The sequence below is a fragment of the Parasteatoda tepidariorum genome, chromosome 11 (genome assembly GCF_982258835.1).
Source record: "Parasteatoda tepidariorum strain Cologne lab strain chromosome 11, Ptep-v5.0, whole genome shotgun sequence".
Classification (NCBI taxonomy): domain Eukaryota; kingdom Metazoa; phylum Arthropoda; class Arachnida; order Araneae; family Theridiidae; genus Parasteatoda; species Parasteatoda tepidariorum.
The window spans coordinates 15,588,347-15,608,928 of NC_141765.1; the positions used below are offsets into that span (position 1 = coordinate 15,588,347).

Below are 20,582 nucleotides of genomic sequence, written 5' to 3' on the forward strand. Positions count from 1 at the left end.
TATCACTTAAAATTAGTAAAAAACTAGTACCAAGCAAAGTTAGCCTTTAATTTTTATTTTAAACATTTTAAATGAATGAAGTTTTGTTATTGATTCGGGGAAGCTGGTTTTAGATGTAATTATATGCTTTTCTTCCGCATAAATATTTCCTATGAGCACTATATAAGTTATTTTCATTGGTGAGCTTTAAACATCGAAGTATTGCTTTCACCTGCACTGTTCCTAGATACTTTTTCACGACACTTGTGTTAATATTTTAAGGCTGTGAAGGAAGAGAACTTTTTTTACCTTCTAGCAATAGAGCAATGAAACAAATAGAGTAATAAAATAAAACGAAAACTAGTAAATAAATTAGCATTTATTAAGCGTCAATGTACAAGCACAAACTTGCCAAATAAATACATAATCATATCTTCATTTGCTTTTTCTTCCTAACACATTCATTGTAAAAATGATCACTGTGAAAATAATTCTATTTTAATGACATATCAGTTATTGCAAAAATTTTAATTTTTATTATTGGAGAAGTAGTAATCCGATAATTATAATCCTGAATATAATCATTTTATAATTTTTTCTTCTCAATATTTTTTGTGCTAAATTAAAAAATAATTTCTACACATATCCTTATATTTGAGTTGGTACTTAAGCAATATTAATGGTTGCAATAATAGCGAAAAGAGCTAATAACAGAGAAATTTTAGTTCAATGCAAATAATTTTAGTTACTTATTATTAAAGTTAATAATTGAATCGGCTGGTTGAAGAAGAGTGGAAATCCAAACGTTCTTTTGTAGAATCGAAATATGTATCGTATTTTTCTTTTTTATATCTATCTTATTTATATATCTTATTAATATCTCATTTTAACTTAAAGAGCTAAGTAAAGGAACATGTTGTGGGATATATCAAAAAATCTTATTTTAAGAAGATGTTATAATGCTTTATGAACTTGTTACTATTTTTTTTGCATTGAAAAGCGTATTTTTTTCGCATTCATTAAAATATTTCTTATTATATTCATGTGTTAAACTATAAATTTTTTCTTTATCCTTAAAAACTTTATTTAAAGGCCATAGCGATTCTGACAAAAAATGATGTATATGTAAAGTCGTTTCTGATGCAAAAGGACGAATTTAGATTTTTACTTTTATTCATTTCTTCTGCTGATTTTGTTCTGAGGAAAACAGTCCAATTCTAGTACCGGGTGATAAATTTCTCCAGAAAAATATACGTAATAATGACGCAAACTTGAAAATCTTTAAAAACTGACGTCATTCTTACTCTGTTTCTCCTGGCGAAACTTATTGCTTTTAACAAGAATCAGACTGTTGAAAATGATTATTAAGTGATCTTTTCATTTGTATTTAAATAATGAATTATATTCAATTTTAAGCAATTTACTGTATAAAAATTCAAACTTAATGCATATAAGTGAATTAGGCTTAGTGAGAAATTATTTTCCTGTGAAGAATAGTGTGTGTGTGTTTTTATTGAAATCACTCGACCAATTTTGCACTTTGACCCTGCCAATAAATATCACAAGTATTTATTTACACATACAAGTACCATCAAATATTAGTAAAGAACTATAGAAAAATTAGTATAAACATCAGAAAAGGCACTTCTATGTGTATATTTATTGTTTTATACATCAATAGTTCGACATGAGAGCTCTATTTTCTAATAGTTTACTGCATTATTTTATAAGAAAACTACGACAAATTCAGCATACAAATTATTTTCTTCTTATTGAATGTTGATAAAAACATTACTATAATAATAAATAATCCTGTTATTTTTGATTTTGTATCATTATTAGAGCGAAAAGTGATATCTGTTGTTTTGATTGAGATTTCCCCCCAAATTTATTTTATAAATTGGTAAACTGATATATCATAGAAATGAGACGAATATATTTTTTGCACCATAGAACTTTGTACTACACTACTGTATTGATGTAAATGCTTTTATTTTAAAACTTAACTGCATGTTATGCTTGATTATGTATGAATAATGCAGTATGAAATAAAAAAAAATATCTTTCCTAATATTGAAACTTTGAACGGTAGATCTATATATAAGTGTTTATTTCTTTTCTTCAATAAAAGTTTTGAACATCTTGTGTAGTTTTTTCTTATTGGTTTTATAACGTTATTCATTGTACAGAATTTTATTATTCTCTCACAGCGCAAGTTATTTTTATATTTCAGAAATGATACATGCTTTCAAAAATATTTCTATACATACTCTTCTATCTTAGAAATAGAAAAGTATTTAAGCATTTTAAGAGTATATTAAAGCATTTCTGAATTGTTTAATTTGAAATAATTTATTTTACTTGCAAGTGCTATCTTCTTAAGATTTCAACATATCTTCTGTTTTTGATAACAGATGGCGCCACAATAATTAGGCAAATAAAATTTGATTTATTATCCATCGACTTAAAAAATACAACGAATAATTACTTAAGTTCAAAACATTAGTGTCTTACATAATTTGATTTGGTATTTACACTTAAATAGAATAATACACTCACTAATTGAAAATTCGTGGCACTAACAATTTTTGAGTTACATGATTTGATGCAATTACTTCGGAATTTCAGAAAAATTTCTGCGCTGCATGGTATAAATAATGATAAAAAATAAAACAATTAGCATAACTATAAGCAAATGATTTCCAGTGTAAATAAAACCTTTCTTAATTTTTGCGCAAAATGGACACAAAACCATTCTTCCTCCTTGGCCTGCATACATCCACTTGTTGGCCGCAACTAAATCAGAGTCTTATACAATTTTTTTTTGTGGCTGCAGGAATCTTAAGCATAACTTTTAATTTTTAATTAAATTACACAAAAACAAGTACTGAATTACTAATTAAATAAGAAGTACGCATTTTAACACATTTAATTTCATAAAACAAATAAATAAATCTTGATTAGAATAATACCATGCTTATGTCTATCAAGAGCAGAAATATTTAAATTTGAACGAAAGCTTAAAGTGGGATTTGCTCACATAATTTTCATTAAAAAAATTTGTGTATGTCGATTCCAATCCGCAACAAAATGGATTTCTGCTTCAAGTTCTGTTGTTGAGAGTCTCAAGAGGTGGAGTAAAGAAGAATGTATAAGACGGCTTCTACTGTGATTCTTGATTATTTTAATTCTTTCATGAAAGAGAATACTTTTTAGATATGAACAATCAAAAACTAATGTGAGTTTTCGGCCAAAATTTCAGAATAAGATAACTTTGGAAAACAGTTTGAAGGAATCAGTTCCATTTTACTCCTACATTTGGAAAAATAAATTAGTTTGAAGTTCATGCAGTTCAAGTTACAAATGAAATGGTTGATCCTGAATGTTATCTTGAACAAGATTATTAAAAGCAGTATGCTATTTTCTGTAATTGAAAATACTTAAATCTACTGTTTAACCCCGAAAGGGATTCATTGATGTTAGCTGCAAATTTAAGGAAATTAAAAGTATTATTATTTTTAAATTCTTCACATTGTTGGCACAGTTGGTAAGGAATGCCAATTTTTTTAAGAATCGTCACTGTGGTGCTCTTTTTTCAGTAGCGCACTGTCTGATGCAACAAATTTGCTTAGGAATGCAGGGAATTGTTTCTTTTCCCTAAGAATTTATCATGGCACTTTTCTGCACTCAGCCATTTGACATGATTGTACAGCAGCAAATTTTCATATACTGTCCCCATTTCCTTCAAAAAATTGCTTTAGCTGCCTTTCGAAAATGTTCGAGTTCAGAGCCTTCGAAAAACTGCATTAACAGTTATTGCCTTGAATCAAAATTACGAAGTGCTAATTCAAACAGTGCGTTAGAGTAGGTAAGCCTATACTTTATCCTAATTGTTCCAAAACTTCGAAAAAGTAACTTCAACTAAAATTCTTGTTATATTATTGATGAAATGGTAAATATTACAACATACTACCTAATACAGATGTGTTAAAGCAAATTGTAATTTCTTTTGTTGAGAGTTTTTAAATCTTTACATAGCATCAAATTAGCGATGAAATACAAATCTGCATGTGTGCATAAGACCTAAATGCTTTGATTACTTGCTTGTTTTTATACTTTTTCGATTACTTGTTATGATTACTTGTTTGTTTCTCACATCTTGTAATTTTTATCAATCTACTAACGATGTTCAATTCTTTCCCATTTTACTCTTTATAGATTAATTGATACAACATTCTATGTTCATGTTTAACCTACCATGATTGTTTTTGTGTAGATTATAGATGTATTTTCTTATAATTTGTCATTTTTATCAATATAATTGCTACGTTCTATTCTGTACCATTATAGTCATTTTATAGATTTCGTGATATAATGGTTTATGTACAATACTTATTTTTCTTCGCGAAAACTAAAATATGGAACCTTAAATACAATGCATCGTTTTAAGTTATTTCATGAAATTTAAATTTTTTCAATTGGTGGATGGAATAAAACAAATTCGTTATCTATGTTCTAAAATTAGTAAAAAATTAGTTTTGTCTTAGCCATTCACCACAATCCTATATACAAGAGATAGTTCAAAAGCAAATAATTAGTAATAAGATGTATAAAATACAAGAAATGCAATAGCATATGATAATAGCAGTTTTAAACATTTGTGATAGAGCTCAGTTATTTATATTATAGATTTTGCGTAAGTGGCATAAAATAAGATAAACATGCAAAACTAAAAGAATGATAGAAAAAGGAACAAAATCTGTTCTACTATAGACATGCTTAGATATAATACTATTTTCTTGATATTTATGTAAAAATTAAGCGAGGAATTTAACAAACTTAGGAAAATAATATCAATAAAAAATACCCCTGTATTAAACTAGCTAACTACCTTTAGAACAATTTATTGTATTAGTTTTATTACAATATTGTCTTCAAAATTAAACGCATCACACAAATACACATCATAAAAAATAACAAATAATGTACAGTGTGCAAAAAAGTGGAAGACCCCAAATAAATTTTTATCTAATGATCAGATTTTCACGTTCTATTACTCATTCTTAATGGCTTGAGGGGGTGACCTCAAATATGCTATTTAATAAGTGATATTTAATAGTGATTATAAAAGTTACCAAATCTTACACAAGAATGCACTTTTACTGAATAAAAATGCCTTTTTTTAGACGGATTTCTGACCCTCAAAATATAGGGGGCAACCGCAATTTGGGAAATAGGGTCCCTATAGTTTGTCCAGGAGAGCTCTCCAAAGTTTGGACCCCTTAATGTTAATTTTAACTTTTGCTATATCTCGAGAACTATTTAAGCGAATTGAAATTTTTTGCACACAATTATAAAATTCGTTTATCCAAAGATAATTACATGCAAAAATAGCTTATAATGCATATGATACCACTATGCATTATATAACTTATAATACTATATCATGCAAAAAATTACTTATAAAAATAACTTAAATACTTATTATTTTTTATTATTTCATTTAAGAATGGTAAAAAAAATTGAATTGCAAGGTATGCAACTTTTTATCATTTCAAAGAATTAATTTTATATGTCAAAATACAAAATTTGAGCCAAATCGGACGGATAGTTCCTGAGAAATCGAGTCTTAAGCATGCGACTTATTTGAAATTTACTTTCTCAATAACTATTCAACCGATTTTTCTCAAATTTTGTATTTTTTCATATAAAATTATATACTTAAAAATAGTGAAAAAAATTCTATGCTTTAATATTCAAAATTTTTTCGACAATTTTTAAATAAAATTATAAAAAATAATAAATATTTACTAAAAGTTATTTTTTTGCACGGAATTATCTTTGGATAAACTAATTATATAATTGTGGGCGAAAATTTTTCAATTCGCTTAAAAAGCTCTCGAGATATAACAAAATACGCAAAAGGTAAAATTAACATTAAGGGATCCAAACTTTGAAGAGCTCTACTGACCAAATTATCGGGACCATATTTTCCAGATTGCAGCCACCCCCTATATTTTATATTTTTGTGTGTGATTGCGTAACTCAAAATATCGTTAGCACTTATTAATTAGCATATTTGAAGTCACCCCCTTGAGCAATTAAAAGTGAATCTTAGAACGTGAAGATCCGATCATTAGATCAAAAGTTATTCAAAGTGATCTGTTTTTGGTGGCGCACTGAGCAGTTATAGTTATAACATGAAAAAGAAATAAAAAACTAATACTCTGGTTTATACAAGGTTTTACATTGTTCCATTTCTTACTAAATACCAGTCTGGCAAATCCGATTTTATCTTAAACGACATTCAGTACTTAAAACATTCTTTTTACTCTTTCTTTGCTATTCGCGCATATTCAACGTCGTTTTTTACATAATGAGGTGGTTCAATGCTTGTCAGATGAAGTTTATCTGTTAAAGAGTTTTGCAAAAGTTCAAGATTAAAAGGTTCTATTATTTGATTGTCAGAGGAACTACGATCAAGAGTTTGCTTTCGATTCGTGTGTGCCGTATCCAATAAAAGGGCATTTTCGTAGAGATGTGGTTCATTGTAACTTTCTCCAGGCAGTTGCCTTTCCTCCAAATAATTTACATTGTAACGATTGTTTGCGCACTTTATTGCACTTTCAGCATCCCTAATGGCCTCTCTATTTCCTGAAAATGAGGAACTCTGGGTAAATTTTTCGATCTCATACCGATTGAAATTCGGTAAGGAATGAGCGTCTAATTTATTTTTACGAGGAGGTTTTTTAACGGGTGGCCGGGTATTGAAATAAGTATTTTGTGTTTCGGTGGGAGATGGAAGAGAACTTCTGTGTTCATTTCTTCTTAAGGTTAGGGATTCAGCTTGAGTTTTTTGAAAAGATGAAACATGACTGTCTACTTTTTTGAAAATTTGGGAGCCAGAGTTTGTTTCAAAAATAAATATACCTTCTCCAGAATCACATTTTCTGCCAGCTTCAAATGAAAAGTTGTCAAATGCGCAACCATATCGACGAATATGACGGTATGGCCATTTTAAAACGAGACGACCATCTTCATCTTCAAGAGCTATACTTACTGTTGTTATCAATAAGTCATAATCCCTAAAAAGCTCATTTCGTAGACTGGCTTCAGTTGGCTGTATTTTCACTCTATATCTTTCAGCTGGAAAAAAATGTTACTCTTAATATTCTGATTTTTGAATTATATAATAGTTTTGGATCAGATCGTTAAAATACAATTCAAAACTTTAATTCAAATTCTACGCAAGATGTCGTAAAATATTTTAAAAGTTTATTATAAAAACATAAGTTATTTTAGAAAAATCACTGTCGATTACTCTTAGAATTTTCATTTCCTTCTAATAAAAAAATGAAGGCATTTACGAATGGTAGTATTTTTCTAACATGCTGCAATTCTTAACGTATGGAACTAAGTTTATGAAGCATTGCCTCAATAATTTGAATCACTGGAAATTTTCAAACCTATTTATTTGTTTATGATTCGCAAAGGCATTTTTAATAAATAACTTTAGACTATAACGTGTTATGTTTTTATTTATTGTGTTACAAAGAGAACTCATTTGCAGTTTTTTAAAAAATATGAACTCTTTCAAAACTGGTATGCATGTTACGATTTCTTGCAGATTTGATTAACCATAAGTATTACAAATCTTCTTTCCATTTTTTGCTGGTTGAAATGAAGTTATAGCTTATTTTATTTTTATATTATTTTATATCCGTCGTTGAACAGCCGACCCAATTTTGGGACTACTAATGTTCAACTCGGTAGCCTTGTAATTTTGAACCAATCCAGAAGACAAGGAAACCCCTGGATCAGTACAGACAAAAGGTATTGATTTTCATGGGAGCATAGAGAAGTTTGCGACTCGACAGATTTAACGTGCATCAGTCCCCATTTACTACACGGGGAGTCTTCGGCCAGAGGGGATCGAACCCACGACCTCTTGGACATGGGCCCAGTGCCCTACCAGGCTATCTGGCCCAAGTTATAGCTTGCATAAAAAATTTAAATTATAGTAATATTTTATTTTTGAGTGGGTAAACTTAATTTTCGAAAAGTTGGCATTTTGATGGCAAAAACCGCTATAAAATCGGCATTAAGTATATTAAGTATTGATATTATTCCAGACATCATCTGATGTATACATTGCTTTACACAACTGTTAGCACGTTTACAGACAATTATACAGAAACAAACATCATTTCCACATATATTTTTCCACTTTTTATTAATAAACTCACAATCAAAATCATCCCATATTTTTAGATTCCATGAATATTGAAATGTATCACAAATATAAATGTTTCATTCCAAACTGACTGCAACTGTTGTTCCTTGACAGTTATTATCAGCCAGAACAGTTATTATTAACAAAGATATGTTAAACTAAAACAACACCCAATGAAACGATGCTCAAGTCAGCCGTTTGGCCATAAAAACAAGAATTTACGGCTATTGTATAAGCCTTTTACTGCGCTCAAGGATTTAATCCATGAAACAAAAAGTGGAAAATGCAGTAAAAAAATTTACGTTATTTCTTTTCTTAAAATTATTTCTTAAAATTAATTCTAATTAATTAATACATTTTAATCATTTTTTCTTAATAAAAGTAAAAATTTATTTCTTAATTACATTATATTTTAAAATTTCTTTACAAAAATTTCTTAAAATAAATAAATTAATAAAAATAAATTTTGTAAGTTTTTTATGCTGTTTAGAGAAGTTACTTTTTATTATTTGGGAACTTTATTCTAAACAAAAAACACTGTGACAAATTCAAGAGTTTTGACATTTAAATTTCATACATTTCAAGAAAGGAAATTAATCGATTTGCGCAGTGAACACTGGTAGATTTTTCATTCTAAAATTATGGTAAATTAACCGGCAGCAGTCAGTCCATCAAATTAACCGTAAAGTTTACTGTAAAGAACATTTTTACTTTTTCAGTTCTGAAACTAGTATGGGTATAAAACGTTTAAGTGTGATTTAAACTAGTATGCTTTTACATCTAGTAAGGTTTTAAAACCACGAATACAAAACTATACGTTTTTTTTTAACAATTTACCACTAGCAAGTTTTTGAAAGTAATAGGCATTGAAGAACACAAATTGAAGAGTTCAGGATGTTGATAACTCTTCATGTGGTGAAGGGAATGGAGGAAATATTGTGGTGTCAACGTTGGGTTTTGAATCCCGTTCTGGCTGTCATGAGACTGACAGATAAGGCCTCTCGGTTACAATATGTACTCAGCTGCATGGAACTAGGTGGCTTCATTAGGTAAGTTTAGTTGTTGCAATAAAATTCTGGTTGTTTAACCGTATTAGGGGAAAGCAGCTAATAAACAGTTTTTTAACAGTTAATAGTTTGAATACCATCGTATTTAGGGTTATTGGACTGTTTTGCTTGATTATGGTAAAAAAAATATTATTTATTTATTATTTCCGAGAAATTTCTAACATTAAATGGGTCTTATAAAGCTTGTTAATGTACACTGATTTGAGGTGTTTATATGGTGGTTTTAACAAATAGTTAATACGAACTCTTGTCGTTATCATTTTCGTGTAATTAATCAACATAAAATAAATTTATTTTGTAAAAAGAGTAAAGTGTCTACGGAATTCATTTTTTTACCGGTAGGGATTTAAGTCTAAGTTTCACATAGAAATTAATTTAATTGTTTTAAAGATATGATTAAAGTTTCCAAATTCAAATGAGAAAATTGGGAAATCTATAAGTAACAAAAAGGGAACGTGGCATTTAATCTGAACTTAAATGCTGTATATGCAAGTGATCTTAAAATGTCAGTCAGCTTACTTATATCTAAAATAATATAAAAATATCGTTAAAGCTTGATCTTAGGCGTTATGATAACATTTCTAAACTTATCACATTTACTACCAAGTACCATGGTAATAAAACTATATTTTACTGTTAATTTTACCGAAGTCACTACCAAATCGCTTCAATAAAAATTACCGTGCTTTTGATGTTTCACTAGAGGTTGAAAAACTGTCTAAATTTTTGTAAGTTTTTATGAGCTATGACAAATAAGTGTTCAAGTAATTTTTTAAACATTAAAATCTTTCTTTTTTCACAAAAGCTTTCCATTTTAACAAAGCCGTCATCATGTTGACTGTGATGCCACAATTGGCATTACATATTTCCTTCCTTATAAAATATCTTTAATTACTAAAACTTATTTTTTTAATCATTCTTAATTGAATTATATTTAATTAAATAAATTAGTTAATTTTTATAAAAAGCCAGCATAAAATATTTTATTATTTTCTTATCTATCAATGTAACGGCTAACTTTTTATTTCAATAATAATGCAGATTCATTAATTCACTGTCAAGCCTAATCGAAAACAAAAACCTATTTATAATTCTTTATTATTAATTACTTCTTACTGCAAATATCTATCTGTTACATGGTTATAATAATTCTCACAGTCTTGCCGGCGATACGCGATCGTCAAGATATTTTCAAACCTAATATTGATTATGCGGGGTTATCTTTATTAATGAATTCTATAACTTGCAATTTCAAATTTGTGGTGACTGTGGGTGCCCTTGGGGGAGCCCACTCCCAATCGTTTTATATATTTATGCAAACAAAAACTCTCGATGTGGGAGAGTGCTTTGTCTTGATCCCTTTAAGGGATTTTCTTTTTTTCATGATTTGCATATTTTGGATATGGTCATTTTTTTAAAATATACTAATTCTTACTTCAATAAATCAAATTTTTACTTAAACGATTTTATTCATTTCTCTGGAGATAATATTTCAAATACCACTATAGGGCGATCACCAATATCATATTGACATTTTCCAAACTTTCATAATTTGCATAGAAAACACTGGCTAAAGATAGGATTAACTTATGACAGGTTTACAACTTATAACAAATCAATAACAGGTTTTAAAAATAGCACATTGTGCGCTCAAGAAGAAAAAATTTTCTCATAAGAAGGACTTTAATTTAATATTAATATTTGTTGCTAATTTTGAGATTGTCTAACACAGAAATATTGTTCTTTTTTGATCAATTCCCCACACAAAGTTTCTTGTACTTCAGCTTATTAATAACCTAATTTTATACCTAACTAAATAAAGCGCATGGAGATTTTCAAAATATCACTCCTTAATGAACAGTAAAATGAAAAATTTAAATAAAACAGTATCACAATAAAAAAAAAAAACTAAAAATGACATGAATTACGGTTTATTTACTAAAAGATCGATATTTAGTTTACTTCAGTCAATATAATTTCTTTAATTTGTCAACAACTTAAAAAGAATTCAGGCTTAATTTTATCCAGAGACTAATTTCAAGAGACTTCATAAAAGTTTTCTAAATGGGCATTAGAAAAAGTTTGGAAACATATTTATTCCTACGAATTTATAAAAAAAAAATCGTAAAGAAATGTCACCAATTTATGATCTATTTTTATAATTAGTATTCGCTAATCTGTAGCTGCAGAGAGTTGATGTTGTTGCTTAATCTTCATTTTATAGTATTTCATCAAAAAAAAAAGAATAAAAAGAAATTTTTTATCAAACTTTTAAAAATGTTGCATGTCTTTTTAAGCATATTAAAGAGCGATTATGCTAATTTAAAGTGGAATAAAACGTAAATGTGACTTCAAAAAATGCACTCTAAAGGATTAATCCACATTTTCCTAATCCTTCTAAAAGCAAATGAATCTTGTTGATAAAGTTTCAGCTTTTAAAGGAATGCTATCAAAGATAATCCACTTATTTTTTGTATTTTGGACCCTTTTTTTGCATTAAATATTTAAAAAAATGATTTTTGCTTAGATGATTTTAAATAATTTATTTTTATACGGTGTATTTAGTAGTATTTTTTATTTATTTGATATATATATAATTTTCACAAATTTACATTATTTTTTTACGAATCAAAAAGTTTCTTACCGATTTCATTGTCTGTTTTAAAACAAGCTTAGTTGCAGCTTGTTGTATTTTAATTATTTATTGCTATTTTAATTATTTATTACTATTGATATTCATTTCTTTTCATTTATTATATATTATCCTTATATACACTGAAGAGCCAAAGAAACTGGTATACCTGCCTAATATCGTGTAGGGCCCGCGCGAGCACGCAGAAGTGCCGCAACACGACATGGCATGGATTCGATCAATGTGTGTAGTGCTGGAGATAATTGAAACCATGAATCCTGCAGGGCTGTCCATAAACCAGTGGGAGTAAGAGGGGGTGGGGATATCTTCTGAACATCACGTTGTAAGGCATCCCAAATATGCTCAATAATGTTCATGTCTGGGGATTTCGGAGGATTTCCGATACTCACGGTATACTCGTGAAATGGTCGTACGTGAAAATCCAAATTTCATTGCTATCTCGGAGATGCTATGTCTCATCTCCCGTGCGCCGACTATAACACCACGTTTAAACTCACTTAAATCTGTATAACATGGCATTGTAGCAGCAGTAAACGATCTAAGAACTGTGCGAGGCACTCGTTGTCTTATATACGCGTTGTCGATCGCAGCGCTGTACTTTGATTGACTCCATACTCCTTTATTTGCATACTCATGCCAGTACCAGTTTTTTTGGCTCTTCAGTGTGCTTATTTCATGAATTTTTGCAAATCATATTCTGCAAAACTGAATTTATTTTTTAAAGCTTTTCATGGTGTTACTTTCCCTATAGAGAAATTTTATTTATAAATGTATAAATCGGAACTTCTGCTTAAATAATACATTAATCAATATACATGGATTGTTCGTAAATTACTAATTTTGACATTACTACAAGAACACAATTCACACACTGCTATTTCTAAACCCACTTGTTAATACTAGATAGCCTGGTAAGTGAAACCAGGCGAATTAAAGAAAGGCAGAGGGTACGTTTCTTGATTTTCAGTGGTGTCCTTTATGGCCAACGACACGATTTCAGCCAAACACAGCCGATTTATAGGGAGGACCCATTCATACATTCATTTATTCATCCACATACTGTCATTTTGACCTGAACCAGAAAACGATCAATCTCTAATTCAGTAACCTCAGAGGTATTGATTTTTTACGGAAACATGAAGGACTTTGAGTCCTGACAGATTAAACGTGTATCAGTTACCATTTACTACGCGAGGCGTCTTCGGCCGGCAGCGATCGAACTCACGACCTCTGGACATGTGCCCGACTCCCTACCAACCAGGCTATTCCTGCCCTGTTTACACACTATAATGCATATGTAAGTACATGATGTTCCTTAGCAATCATCTTCATTATGTATGCTTAAAATCCTAATAAAAAAGATGTAATACACCTATAAATATCAGGAGTCTAAAACTTATATTAACAAGATAGGAAAAAATGAAAAAAAATGTAATAAACTATTGCTAATTATTTTTAATGCCAGGTATGGAAAAAGAGGGTTTAAAATAATCAAAAACAAGTTTATTTGGTTTGTAAGACTGGAATGTGCTCACGCTTTGTTATGAATCATCTGCTGACTTTTTTCTCAAATAAACTGGATTTAGATAACTTCAATATCTGTTTTGCTATATAATGTTCTTAATAATGATAACTCAACAATGATTCGTCTTTCTCTAATGTGTATAGTGTGATTTATGTTTTAATGAATTCTAGAAATATATATTAATAGCTGTCATTACGAAACACCTAGTTTGTGCGAGTAATTTTCAAATTTATACAAGGAAAATAAATAGTTTTGTTGTTAAAGTGTATATTCATCCGCAATACAAAATAGGTGATGTCTTTCCGAGCTCTCATCAATTTTAAATTTTAATTATTACAAAGCAATTTTTATGAAATAATATTCCTAAATAAAAATCTGTCAATTAAATAAGCAGTTATTCACAAAATAGCTCCACCAGGAATGGAAGCAAAGTGCTCCCTGAATAACTTCTGTAATGCAATCATGTATCTTTTGTTTACTTCTCTATTTCAATTTAATCATAATTCTCGATATTTTATAAATATATATTTTTTTTTATAAATGTAATGCCTATTTTTGAAGGGATAAAATAATTAAAAAATACTTTTAAAATGAAACTATTGTTAAATACGTAGTTGGATGAATATTTGGTATACGTGATTTTAGTTCAGCTGAATGATACTTAAGCTTTTAGGTAATATCGAAAAAATATTTTATTTTGTATTGGTAATTGCTTTTACATTTGCTAACAAAATTTATATTACTAAAACATAATAAGCTTTTATAATAAAATCCGAAAATTGAGATTTAACTTGATTCACGATTAGTCACCAATTTTAGTCAAGTTTTATATATTTTGCGAAGGAATAAGATAGGAACCATAGAAATAAACTTGAACATATGAAAAAATTTAATTTCAACGAAATTAAATGAAGTATAAATAATTATATTATCTATTCAGCAATGTTAATTAATAAGATATAACTATATTAATAAATGTTAGAACATAAATAATATAAAATTTAAAAGTACCCTCATGATACTTTCAAATAATCCATTTAAATTTCAAATAAATTCTGCTCCATTTATGCGCTATAATAATTTTGATTAATTCTATATGCTGCTATTTTATTATTAAATGACAGTCATTAATCTCAATAATCTTACCTCCTTGAAAAAAAAATTGAAATATAGAAATTTCGTGCAACGAAAAGGATACACTTTGTAATATATCCGGCAGAGAGGAATAAATAAGGTAGTCATCGAAATTTATTTGGAATATTTGGCAAATTATTTTTTAAGTAGGTTTTGTAATAGAAGAAGAAGTTTACAAATACGTTTAAAAAAGTAGAATTTATTTTGAGGTAGTAATCAGCCACATTTTTCATACTTTTGTGTTACTAGAAAAATTAAATAATGATGAAAAATGCTCTTACTTTTAACCAGTCTCTGTACAGTTAAATATATAGAAACAAGTGGGTCAGAATATCGTTCGTATTTGCTACAATCTTTATTAAGTATTAAGCTAAATTAAAATACTGTGGAAATTTTATACATTTTTAAAAATTTTAAACAGTACAGTTGAGTTTTGTTGGAATCATAGCTCAACTGAACATTACTGAACAATTTAAAAAATTTTCTCTTCTGCTCATATATATATATATGCACTCTTTTTGCTGTTTTGCGGATATAATCGTGTGGGCTGATGAAAAGATTACATCTTTTATTTTCCTGATTTTTAAAAAAAAAATGTATCCTTTTTTTCCAGTTGTTTGTCATTTTTCTTAAATTATTATTTTTCTTCCCCCCCCCCTTTTTCATATGTCTGTAATTTTCCTTTGTTTTATCTTCATTTTGAGCTTATATATACATATATATATATATATATATATATATATATATATATATATATATATATATATATATATATATATATAAACTGCTGTTTGTAGAAAATGCAACACCATGAAGGAATCATCAGAATCAAATGAAATTCGCAGCAAATGTCAATTATAGGATATTATGCAAATTAATAAAGTTTCAGAGCCATCGCGCGTGCGTGGCGCGCGCAGCGCCCTCTGAATTGATGCTGAAAGCGTATAAATAAAGTGCTGTAGCGGGACGTTGAAAATAGTCTATGATTATTTGTTAGTGGCAAACGTTTAGTGAGACCTGAGTATGCCTCCACGACGGAAGAATAAGAAATTCAAGCAACTTACGGAGTTTGAACGAGGGAGGATAATCGGCCTTCGAGAAGGAGGATTTTCCTATCGCGCAATAGCAGCTCGTATGCAGCGGAACAGTTCCACTGTGATGCGAGTTTGGAAGCAGTGGACCGACGAGCACCGAACAACTCGAAAAACAGGCACTGGACGACAGAAGGTGACGTCAGAGCGCGATGATCGACACCTGCTCCGCATGGCGGTGAATGATCGCACAGCTTCCTCCAGGCAGCTGGCAGCACATTGGTCTACTGCTACAGGTGTACAATTGTCGGCTTCGTCAATTCGTCGTCGTCTGCTGCGCCGTGGATTGCGTGCAAGGGTGCCATTATACAGGATTCCCCTCACGGCGGATCATCGACGGCTGCGTCGGCAGTGGGCTCTTGAGCACAGAGACTGGCGAGCTGATTGGCACCAAGTTGTCTTTTCAGATGAATCACGCTTCAATTTGTGGACCCATGATGGCCGTGTTCGTGTTAGACGTTATGCCGGTCAACGCTGCCTTCCTGAGTGTATTATTGAACGACATAGTGGTCGAACACCCGGAGTTATGGTCTGGGGTGCGATTTCGTATCATGGACGATCCAATTTGATACGAATTGAGGGTAATCTCAATAGCAACAGATACGTCCGTGAAGTGCTACAGCCCGAAGTCGTTCCTTTCCTTCAAGGCATCCCTGGAGCTATCTTTCAGCAGGATAATGCACGCCCACATGTTGCGCGGACTGTTAGAGACTTCTGTTCAGCACAACGCATGCAACTTCTTCCTTGGCCTGCTTATTCGCCGGATATGTCGCCTATTGAGCACGTGTGGGATATGGTTGGTCGGCGTCTCACTCGTGATCCGCGTCCTGCAGTTTCCAAAGACGAACTTTGGTTGCGCATACAAGCGATATGGAATTCTCTTCCTCAAGCAGATATTCAACATCTGTTTGACTCCATGCCACGTCGTATAGCAGCACTTACTGCAGCGCGTGGTGGCTGCACCAAATACTGATTTCGGACGCTTAATTTGTTTCTTTTGTTTTGAAAATTTCATCATTTATTTGTATCAGTACAAGTCGTTTCTGCATTAAATTTCATTTGATTCTGATGATTCTTTCATGGTGTTGCATTTTCTACAAACAGCAGTTTATATATATATATATGTAAGCAGAAGACAAAAATATATTATGAAGCTTAACTTTTAAAACTTTTTAATGGATTTTGACTGATTTGTTTGCACAATTTCTGAAGGTAATGACGGTGATATGAGGCGTTATTTATATACTGATATTACAAAGAGAAAGTTTCAAGCAATGAACAATGTTTAAAATAAAATTTTTAAGAATCAATTTTTATTGCATGTCTAATAAAATGTTATACGGAATTTTCAGATTTTGATACACAGGCTCTGTAGTTTTACGAGGTTATTGTTACGTAACTGAATAGTGTTGAAAAAACAAAAAGCAATGTTAAATGACAAAAGAGACCTTGGTAAAACATCTTTGGTGGTACATTTAGAAACATTTCTGTGCATGACTTAAATTTAGGGACTTCGCAGACTTTTTCTAGATGAATATTTATAATGATTAATGATGTGAATTAGATACGTAACGTCAATCAAACAAAAAACTAATTATATAAAAATATTCTAGCAAATATAATAAAATTTTTTATAACTATCAATCTACAACGAAAGAAACATTCTGGTAAAATGCACTTGCATTAAATGTACTTGCATGGTAACGACATATCTGGTAAAGAAAAACCCCATCATTTCGGTAATAAAACCAAAATGTACTGAAATTATACGTTATTTAAACCATTGATTTTGGTAATTTTCTCATTCGTATGGTAATATTGTACCGAAAATTCTGGCTTTAAAATTATAGTTCTTATTACCACACTCTTATTAAAAATACAAACGTGAAAAGTAAATTTAACTGAATAAATGATTTTTATGCCATGTTATAAGATTACATGACATAGTTAGCTAATTCTACCACATTCACCACATTTTATTACATACATTATTATAAAACCATATTTTATTGTTAATTTTACCAAAAGTCAATACCAAGGCTCTTCGAAAAAACTACCGTGCTTTTTAGTGTTCTCATAAAACCAGGACATGGTAAATTTAAACATATTCGGGTAATTTAGACAGTGTATAATTTTTACTTACGTTCAGCTACAGTACTGTAGAGAAAATTTTCTTCCTGCTTTTCGCAAACAGCTGGAGTAATGGCAGAAGTTGTTGAATTTTTAGCAAATGCAACAGATTGAAGAGCTGAAAGCCAATCTAACATCTCTTGAAATGTGTCTGTTGAAAATTGATGCCTTTCTTCTTTTCTTCGTACCTGAGAAATATTATACACTCTTAGGTCATATTTTCGTTTGCTACTTAATTAATTTAACTTTATAAGCTTGAAATGTATTAATTTTATTGATAAGAATAGAATAAAATAATGTTTAAAATTTGTATTATTAAAAATAAAATACAACAAAAGTTACAGTTTTTATGATCGAGTTGAAATTTTATTCTTATTTATTATATTTATGAATTTTCTTATTTATAAATAATGAATTTTCTGACTTATGACTATGGAATTTTCTTATTTACGAATACGGAATTTTCTTTTTTTATGAATAAGTAATCTCCTTATGAATACTGAGTTTACTTATTTATGAATACGAATTTACTTGCAATAATCAACCAATATTTTTAAATTTCTATAAGTTTTTAAAAAAACAAATGTATTTTTAAACTTTCCAAGATGCATCAATATATCAAATAGTTTATCGTTTTTATTTTTTCTTTGAGTTTCGCAAAAGCGATCAGTCGATAAATATGATTCGTATTTATTATATCCGGTTCCAAACCGCCATCTATAAATCATTCAGTGATAATGTATAAACAAATACTTTTCTTATAATAGTACAAATACTTTTCTTATAATAGTCTATAATAATAAAATCATATTTTAAGATTTTATATTTTATTGAATCGTTCAATTCCAAAATATGTTAGTATTTTTCCTTTACCTTAAGTGCAGATACCGAACGGACTTCTTTCTTTACTTTTATAAATTTTCTTTTACTTATCAGAATTTTTTCTTTTACTTTTAGTTAAGATACCATCCAGATTTTCCTTTTACCTTTATCGGAGAAACCTCCCAAATTTTTCTTAATGGGAAGATACCGTATGGACTTTTGTTTTACTTTGCTTGTTACCAATTAGATCTACTTTTATTTACGCAATTCGATATTCATTATTTTTAATGAGTAAATATATTACCAATTCTTTGTTATTTAAAACAACTTCTATAGAAGAAATTTTCTCCTGTAAAAATGCAGAAAAAATGAAGTTCAGTTCTTGTAAAAGATAAAAAAAATCGTAACAGACTTATTTTTATTTTTGTATTATAATTTTTTTTTACCATTAACTTACATATCGCAACTAATTATCCTTATTATACTATTTATTAAAATAAATTTTTTTTTATCAAAAGCAAACGAATTCTTTTATTGAATGCAAAAATAAACCTGGTTACTTTCTCCATAGTTTACTGGTTATGTATAATGATTTACAGTAAGCCATTTTAGTTAAACTCTGTAATTTAAACTTTTATTCCTTGAATTAGAAATAAAAGTAAATATATTGTCGAATTCTTTTTTCTTTAAATTAAAACAACTTAATTTCTGTATAAGAAATTTTGTCCTGTAAAAGGGCAGAACAAAACAAAATTTGACCCCAGTAAAAAGAAAAAAACCCCCTCAAAACATGCATTATTAGGAAATAAGTTTTTTTTATTAATACAAGAAACAAATGAAATAAAATAAAAATATGACCACCGAAGCCGACGTCTTCAGGGGGTACCGGCCTCGGTAGCCATTAAAAACAAAACCATTTCTATTTGAGGGAGAAGCAAAAGCTTAAAATATCTCCCTCAGTACCCCGATGGTTTTGTATAGAGGTCCAGGAAAAACAAGATACATTCAAAATAATAAACAAATTACGAAAAGAAAATCAATCAAAATCATCAGAAAATTAAAAACTCACAGTCTAACATCTCTTTATTTCACAGTTTACTAACTTACGTCACAGTTCATTAACTTACTTAACGGAACTCTTTATCATTATCATACAATTCATTAAAATAAGGGTTTTTATTTAAGAAAAACAAACAAACGGTGTACAACATAAGTGAATCTAGATATTTTCTTCATAGTTTATTGGTTCTGTATTTCTGTATAATGATTTACAGTAAACGATTTTAATTATTAATAAATAATTAATAAATTATAAATTAGTACTTAATAAGTAATTATTATTAAATTATAACTTCGTTATTAATAAGTAATTAATTTGTAATTAATTATGAATTATAAATTAGTAATTAATAATTAATTAATTAATTAATTAATTAATAATTAATCAGTAATCATTATTAAATTATACCTTAGTAATTAATAAGTAATTAATTAGTAATTAATAAATAATTAATTAGTAATTATTATTAAATTATAACTTAGTAATTAATAAGTAATTAATTAGAAATTAATAATAAATTATAACTTAGTAATTTAGTAATTGAGTAATTATTATTAAATTATAACTTAGTAATTAATAAGTAATTAATTAGAAATTAATAATAAATTATAACTTAGTAATTTAGTAATTAATACATTATAACTATATTCCTTGAATCAAAAAAGAAAGGCGATAAAAGTAAATACATTATTCAATTCTTTTTCTTTTAAATTAAAACAACTTAACTTCTGCATAAATTTTTTTATCCTGTTTATCCAGTAAAATTGCGGAACAAAACAACATTTAACCCCTTCAAAAAAACATAATAGATACATTTCCTTGCATGCATTATTAGGAAATAAGTTTTTTTCATTAACTTCTTTTACAGGACTCTTTATCATTATGATA

The 20,582-nt window shown here is 29.0% G+C and overlaps 1 protein-coding gene across 1 annotated transcript in view; it reads right to left on the reverse strand.

The window, feature by feature from the left end:
* Positions 1-4,867: 4,867 nt before the first annotated feature.
* Positions 4,868-20,582, reverse strand: part of LOC107453837 (docking protein 1) — a 30,177-nt gene continuing 14,462 nt past the window's right edge. Inside the window, exons 3-4 of the mRNA XM_016070800.4 lie at positions 17,826-18,000; positions 4,868-7,125 (exon numbers count right to left, since the gene is read on the reverse strand). Coding sequence (XP_015926286.1) covers positions 6,308-7,125; positions 17,826-18,000 — 993 coding nt within the window. The 3' untranslated portion in view covers positions 4,868-6,307. The remainder of the gene's footprint in view (positions 7,126-17,825; positions 18,001-20,582) is intronic.